The sequence below is a fragment of the Tetrao urogallus genome (assembly GCF_951394365.1).
Source record: "Tetrao urogallus genome assembly, chromosome: 1".
NCBI lineage: Eukaryota > Metazoa > Chordata > Aves > Galliformes > Phasianidae > Tetrao > Tetrao urogallus.
In genome coordinates this window covers 83224164-83232051 of record NC_136813.1, presented here as the reverse complement: position 1 = coordinate 83232051, position 7888 = coordinate 83224164, and the positions used below count along the sequence as shown (strand labels likewise).

At 42.2% G+C, this 7888-nt stretch overlaps 1 protein-coding gene across 1 annotated transcript in view; it reads left to right on the top strand.

The window, feature by feature from the left end:
* Positions 1 to 561: 561 nt before the first annotated feature.
* Positions 562 to 7888, top strand: part of MED14 (mediator complex subunit 14) — a gene marked incomplete at both ends in the record, with an annotated part of 34162 nt that continues 26835 nt past the window's right edge. Inside the window, 2 exons of the mRNA XM_079549550.1 lie at positions 562 to 743; positions 2758 to 2784. Of these exons, the coding sequence (XP_079405676.1) occupies positions 562 to 743; positions 2758 to 2784 (209 nt within the window). The remainder of the gene's footprint in view (positions 744 to 2757; positions 2785 to 7888) is intronic.

Genomic DNA, 7888 nt, shown 5'->3' with positions numbered 1-7888 from the left:
GCCAGGGATGAACCAGCCCCGACCCTAAGGCAGGCTGCTGCTTCTCACTGCCCTAACAGCCCACAGCACGGTTCTGTCAGGCGCCAAGCCTCACCAGCACGACCTAGACACGACGGATTGAGCCATCCCCGCTCCTCGGGGGTGGGCAGCCGGCTCCAGGTCTTTTCCCTCGCCCCTTCCCCACGCAGTGCCACCTCCCCTCCCATGCAGCTCAGTCCTCGCAACCGCCTTGCAACCGCGACGGCCACGGCCACCACGCACCCTCTACCCCCGCGCTCGGCTCCACCCCCCCCGCTCCGCGCTGCCTTCGGCTCTGCCGGAAAGGTTCTCTTTCCGGTCCGCCGCAGCTGTTCGCTTCCGGTCCCGTGCCCCCAACATGGCGGCAGCCCCTGCGCCCAGTGAGTTCTGAGCGCCGCTCGGCCCGTTCTCTGCCGCCGCCCGCCGCTGCCCGGCGTTCTCCTTGCGGGCCGAGCCGGGCCGTGTCCCGGCGCCGCCGGCGGAGTGCCGGCAGCCCCGGGCCGCTGAACCGCTCCCGCCTGGGGTTGAGGAGCCGCCGCCGCCATGGCGCCAGTGCAGCTGGAGAGCAACCAGCTGGTGCCGGCCGGCGGGGGCCCGGCGTCAGCCCCAGCCCCGCCGGCGCCCGGCGCGGTGACAGCCGCCGCCAGCCCCGGCTACCGGCTCAGCACTCTGATCGACTTTCTACTGCACCGGACTTACGCCGAGCTGACCGTGCTGGCAGACCTGTGAGTGCCCCCGGCCCCCTACCCGCCCTGGCTGTTCCCGAGTGTCTTCTCCCCGCCTGTGCCGCAGCCCGGCGTTGAGGAGGCTTCGCTGGGGCCTGACCCAGGGCCGAGTTGGAGGGTGGGGAGGTGGTTGCACTTTCCTTAGCTCCTGTCCCAACAAAAAGCCTCGTTTGTGTGGCTTTGCCTCTCCTCGGGTTGTGTTCCGGGGCTTGGTGAAAGCTAGTGAGTCCCCTGTCATAAAAAGAGGAAAAGGCTGGGGAATGGAAAGCAGATGGATGAAAGTTGTTGTAGTCAGTGCTCAAGTTCAATGCCTGGTAGAAAGCCCACCTGTAGTGCTTGTAGTGGTGTCAAAATACATGACAATGAAAAGTGGAAAACTCCGTTGTTTTCAAGGGTTGCAACTCCTGAAGTTACCTACCTGGTCCTTAAATTACCACTTGAGTGCTTTCGAGGGAAAAATAAAAGACCATTATTTCACAATCTGTTGTGCTAAGTTTTTGCTTGAAATTGCAAGGGGAAAAAGAAGGCCAAGAAAAGATTTCCAGAAAGCATTCTGTCTCTGAATAAATGTACACCTTTTCCTTTGTTTAAACAAAGGTTCTTGGAGGGATTGTGTATTTTTTATGAAGTCACATATGGAGAAAATGGCAGGGGAAAGGCGAGCGTATTTTCCTGTAAAGCACCACATCTGGAAAATATGCAAGCAAAGTTTTGCTTGACTTGAGGTTAAAAGCACTCAAACTCTAGAAAGGATGAGGAATTTTACTTTGTCTTGAGAAAACTTCCAAAATGCCAGTGAAAAGTCTTTGCTGTATGATTATGAGATCTATAGGCAGTAACTGATTTTGTAGATGTTCTTCTAGGAGCATTTGCCGGTGATGTCTTCGATGTTTGTTTTATGGTGTAGAACTGGTTCTTTAGACTTGAGTGTATAGTTGAGTATAAACTAAGATAAGTGGTGTGAAGAAGAAATGGAGGATGCTTTAGGTACTCTGATTCATCAAGTAAGATTTTAAGCTCTGTGGTGTCTCGTCTAAAAGTGGAGTGACTAGATTTTTCCACTGTATTTCTCCATAAAGGATGGATTTGGCTATTAAAAAGCCCAACTGGAAAGTATTCTTCTCCTTCCCTTCAACACAGAGCTCTCGCTCCTTTACCAGCATCATGAATGAAAAATAACTTGGAAATGAAGTGCCATTAATAACTCTAGGACATTAGGGTTGACAGCCCCCTTTTTTTCTGCAGTAGTATCTGTTGTGCAGATAGTTAAAAAAGTTCTGGAGTATGACAGTTCTTCAATTCTAGATTATTGAAAGATAAACTCATTTCAAGCAAATCAGAAACACCAAAGTTAATCTTGCAGTAGGTGTTCTATGATTGCTGTTATGTATTAACTAACCCTTTTCATAAATATTCGATGGGAACAGGTGGTGATATTATATAGCACGGCTGGCTTAGCAGAAATCTTGAGATTTGAACATTCTTCATAGAATAATGATAAAATGCCTTATATTTGAAGGGCCCTTAAAGAACAACCAGTTCCACTCCCTGCTGTGGATGTTTACCACTGGATCGGGCTGCCCAGGTCCTCATCCAACCTGTCAGGATACTGAAGGCATTCAGGGCTGCAAGTGCACAGCGCTGGCTCGTGCCCAGTCTTTCGTCCTCCAAGCTTTTCAATTAACTTGACCAGTTCCAGCTTAACTGTCAGGTTCTGGCTGTTGTCCTGTGGTCCTGTTATACACCTGATTCTTCCTACTTCCCATACAGTACTCTGCCACCCCTGCAGCTTTAACTGGGCTGCTCTGTAGAGCTGTCAAACTACTTCCTTTATCAAACATGCAACTTCATTATATTTAGGAGACATTTACAATCAGGATTTTTGAAATGCTTTTTATAAGTATGTGGAAATTCTTGTACTGGCCTGAAGATTACTAATAAGACTTTTCTTTATAGTGGTACGCAGCATAATGGAACAATAGATAACATGCTGTCTTTTTCCTTTTTATTATAGATTACCAAGAAAGACTGATATGGAAAGGTGAGTTAAAATAAGGCAGTCTGTAATACATGTTAAATACAAAACCTTGTTTAGGATGTTAAGATTAATATAAAACTGTTTTAAAGGAATATTTTTCTCCTAATTTTAGATTTTCTGCAAGAAAATAAGCCTTATTTGTCTTACTGTCACTATGTAGTTTCAAGATTTTCTTCAGCATAGACAACAATATGTTTTTTTGTTGTTTTGTTTTATATAGTTGTTGTTTGGGCTTTTTTTTTTGTACAGTTCAGTAACATGATGTTGCTGTTATATCAGGTGAAATCTGTTAAGGGCATTTTTCTCTTAATTACAATGGAACTTGAAGCAATGAAGTGACAGTACGTCTAATAGGAAAGGGAGCTAGAGGACCTAGATTCTAGTTAGCTTGTTGAATCTTGTTCAAAAGTAGTGGTTCAACAAGGTAAAGACTTTTTATCTACCTTTTTGTAGTACCCATCTTTCTAATCGTACGGCACCATTTGATACCTGTTTGGTGTGGTTTTGAAGTATAAAGATTAATTGAAAACAAGTAACCAGAACAGGCTTTTTGGTTCATTTGTTCAATCCCCTTTCCTTCTCCCCTGGATGAAATAATTTGATTTGTTTTTTTGTTTCTTTGAGTGAACTCCGAGATGTTGTTCTTCGTTATTTTGAATAAGCTTCATTTCTTTTGCTATTTGTGTTAACACCCTTATTGACCTAATTTTCTCTGAAGACATGTAACAGCTCTGTTATTCCTAAGGATGTGAAGAATGTTAATAAAGAATTCCGTGTAACAGGATGGTCGTCAGTTCAGTCATCCCACATCTTCTAAAATTCTCATAACCTGCTCTGAAATAATCAGAATTTCAGGAATTCATAACCTGGAATGGTTCCTTGCACATCTTTTTTCTTACATATAATATTTTATAAAGAAGAGCAGTCTGTTTGCATGTTAAATTGTCATGGAATCACCATAGAATTGTGGAATGGCCTGGGTTGAAAAGGACTGAAATGATCTAATTTCAACTCCCTGCTGTATGCAGGGTTGCCAACCACCAGACCAATTTATTATCACCATATTTGCTGAAACAATGACATTCAGCTTGGGTCCTGAGCTCCCTCTTATGTGTGAGTGTGTGAGGGCTTCTCCCATCTACACATTGAGCATTTTGTGTCAAGCTGAAAACTGCTTTGCAGGGCACACCTGTTTGAAGCAACGTGTTAAATCCTAATGGAATACAGGTAAAGGAAAATAACACAGTCTTCAGTGCTTACCTAGAATCATAGGAGGGCCTGGGTTGAAAAGGACCACAATGATCATGTAGTTTCAACCCCCCTGCTATGTGCAGGGTCACCAGTCACTAGACCAGGCTGTCCAGAGCCACATCCAGCCTGGCCTTGAATGCGTCCACAGACAGGGGCATTCACAGCCGCTTCAGGCAACCTGTTGCAGTGTGTCACTGTGTCCTGTAACTGAAAGCATCTTGATGTTAAATGTTCGCATCCATATTGAATTTGACTTATTTAGTTCTTCTTAATGAAGTGGCTTTATAGCTCCCGAGGACTCCTGTTGAGAAGCGTAGCTTATCCAGATTATTCTGTTGTGTTGGGTTTTTATGTTTTGGTTTGTTGTTTTACCAAGTTCAAGAGCTGCTGCGGCAACAGTAGTTGTGCTTGAAGCACTGTTTCCTGAAATTAGCCCGGCGACATGGTATATGTATTTGGGATGAGGATGTGATGGTGTTATCTTTTAAATAAAATAAATAAAAATCATATAGCATCTACTTTTTTTTTAATGGCGACAAGCTAAAGGATGCTGTAGGGAAAAAACTGATAGGAAATGATGAATCTTAATATGATGTTGCTTTGCAAAGAGAAGTCTTATTTATTCACATCATTGTCACTGATAGGAATAAACCACTTCCAATGTACTTTTGCAACGAGAAAGATAAGCAGTTGGATTAAAAAATGTAGTGTTGGTTCTGATGTAAAAGTAAAGCTGAATGTTGGGGGAATTCCAGGGGCTTTCTCACTGATAATGTTTGGTATCTTTTCTGTTATCTTCCACAATGGATTACAATGACTTTGCAAGGTTGTATCTTCTGCTGTGGGGAAATGAATGGTAAAACTTTATACATGTCTTCCTTAACAAACAGTCCTTGTTCTCACTCTTCCAACAACTACGTGAATGCATTGTTTTCCTAAAGGAAAGCAGTTTCTCCTGTTTTTGTTTGTGAAGCAGTCTGTTACTTCTTAAATCTGCAGCAAAGACTACCATCTAAACAAAAATTCAGAAGTGATGTAAAAATAGGTTATTCATAATTTCAACAGCAGTTATTTGAACAGCAATTATTACACATCTTTCTTGTGAAATATTCATTTCCATTTCTTGTTTACGATAAAATGGCTGCTAGTTCATTAATTGCATTGGTACACATAATTTTGGTTTGCAGGGCACTATGAAGATACCTGGTCCAAACCTCTGCCTCAAATAAAAGACATAGACTAAAATAAAAGTTGTTGGTTGTGCAAGGTCATACTCTGTTGAGTTTTAAGCATACCTTCAAGATACGTCTCTTGCAGTCTTTGTGGACTACCTACTTCAGTCTTCAAACAACTTGTGTATTTCTTTTGTTTGCTTTTCTAATGTCAAACTGGTGTGTTTCACTGGTTTAGTTTGTGGCTGTTGTCCTTCATCCTTTTGCACATCCAATAAGAGTCTCTTCCTGTCTTCTGTGTATTTCTCCTTTTGATATTTCAAGACAGCAGTAGTATCACCCATGGCCGCCGCCTCTTAGGTGTAAGCAAACAACTGCTTCAGTTGTTCTTTGTATCTCATATGTTCCAACCGCTAACTTACTTCTGTGTGGCAAATATCTTTCTTGGCTAGTGAGTTTAAAAACTGGACATAGTGCTTCATGTGCATTCAGACAGATGCTGACTCCACGTGAAGAAGTGTTTTCCTTGACTTAGGCAATGGTCATGCTAATACGATTTGCTATAATGACACATTGCTGATATCTCTTCGTTTGTCCACCAGGACCCTCAAATCCAGTTATGCATACTGCTGCTACTTAGTTCTCAGGCTGTGCTTTTATGTAAGGCTGTATGGGTCCAGGTGCAGGACTTTGCATGTCGTTTTGCTTCATCGGGTTTCTGTCAACTAGTCTCTCCAGCCAGCTGAGGTTCCTTTGTTTTGTCCAGTTTGACATCACCTGCAAGCTTCCAAAGACTGCAGTCCTTCACCTCATGTCAGTTGTATATAGAGGTGTTTAATTGTATGAGTTGCCCCAGTACTGACCAGTAGGGAATGTGAGCAGTAATCACTTTTAAGGAAGTTCAACTGGTAGCCAGTCAGCCTTTCATGTTTGGCACTGCAGCCTGTTTTTCATCTACTTTGCAGTCCACTGGTCCCTTCTATATGTTACCAACCTGGCTGCAAAGATACAGTGGGATGTCTTGTCAAAAGATGCTCAAAAGGCATCTTCTGCTCTCCCCTTGGTTATGGAGCTGGACAGCATATAGAAGGCAGTTGTGTTGATCAGGGATGATTTGTTCTTGCAGATCTGTGTAGGCTTTTCCCAGGCCACTTTCATGTTTTTTTGTTTTCCTGGATGTAGCTTCTGGAAAGATTTTCTGCTTACTTCTTGTTAACTGAGCTTTGGCTCTCTGGCATGTAGGTTTGTCTTGAAGATGGGCATGTTGTTTGCCTTGTTTCCAGTCATTAAGACCTCTTATTGCTTTGGCCTTTTGGAAATGATGGAGTTACTTTGTGTTTTCAGAGATCAACTTCCTCAGCACCCTTGGATGCATCCCATCTGCTCTGATGGCTTTTTGTATGTCAGGTTTACTGAAATAGTCCCTAATTTGATATTCTCCAACTGTAGCTAAGGGTTCACTCCCCTAAGCTCTACCACTAGGCTCAAGGATCTGAAATACCTGAGATCAGAACTTAACAGTAGAGTATCTACTCAGTCCCACAGCTTTGTCTATGCCAGTTTTCTCTTGCACTGCTGAGCACTGGACTCATGTTTCCTTGGTCTTTTGCTGTTTATAGACCTGTAGTACAGAAGTTCTTCTTGTTGAACTTCATCCTTTGCTAGTTTTTCTTCTGAGTTCTAATTTTCTATGCTGGTCTCTGCATGCTTGAGCAATTTCTATGTATTGCCCTCTCCAACCGTCTTTGTATTTCCTTTTTGTATTCAGTTTGTTCATGGGTTTCCTGTTCAGTCAAGCTTTCTGCTCATCGGAACAGTCTTTGTTAGAAGCAAAGCTTTAATGATTCTTATTTATAATAAAGCTGAATTATTTTGAAGGGTTGTTTCTTAAGTGTGGTAATTCAAAAGCTTTTTAATGTGCTGTGCTTTGCTTTTATAGGCCTTGTAAATGTATTGTTTCAGTAAGTTTCATCTTCACTGAAGACATTTTTTTTTTGTGCAGCCCAACGTTAAGTTCAGTGTCTATAATAAAGAACAGAGGAACGCAGCAACACTGAAAGACTCTTGGGTTCTTCAGAGAGGGGTAGATGGATGTGAATTCCCAGTGCGGTTGTGATTGAAGGTGACAGTCATAGTTATTGAAGCAGGATTTTGTCCTAGATTAGGACTTAAATTAGAACTAACAGACTGCCTGTAACTGCATAAAGTAGTATTAATGAAGCAATTCCTGGAATACTCCTTTCAGTAATTTTCATTATTAAATTGTTGTGTTTTTTTTTTTTTTTCCTATTTTTTGTCTATCTTTGATTTCCAGCTATGGAAAAGCACTCTGAAATTTTCTTGCTATCATGTTTTTTGTCTCCACAAAAATTTGGTTGCTATAACTACTTCTATATTTTAGCTACTTCTATAGGGAATTTGTTTGAAAGATTACTGACATTCTCAAATCTCACTATAAATGTCTTCCAAACTCCGTTGTGTTTTTGTAAACCTTTAAAAGATTTTCCACATCTTACTTTGACAGTGTAGTAACTATCCTAGTAGAGCTGTCTGTACCTATAACAGCTTGTCTGCCACTTGAAGTTCTAACATCAGACTGTAGATTATTCTGGAATATATGCTGTGTAATGGGGGGAAATTATTGGCTTGATGCCCAAACTCTTGGATGAGATTTGTAGTATGTA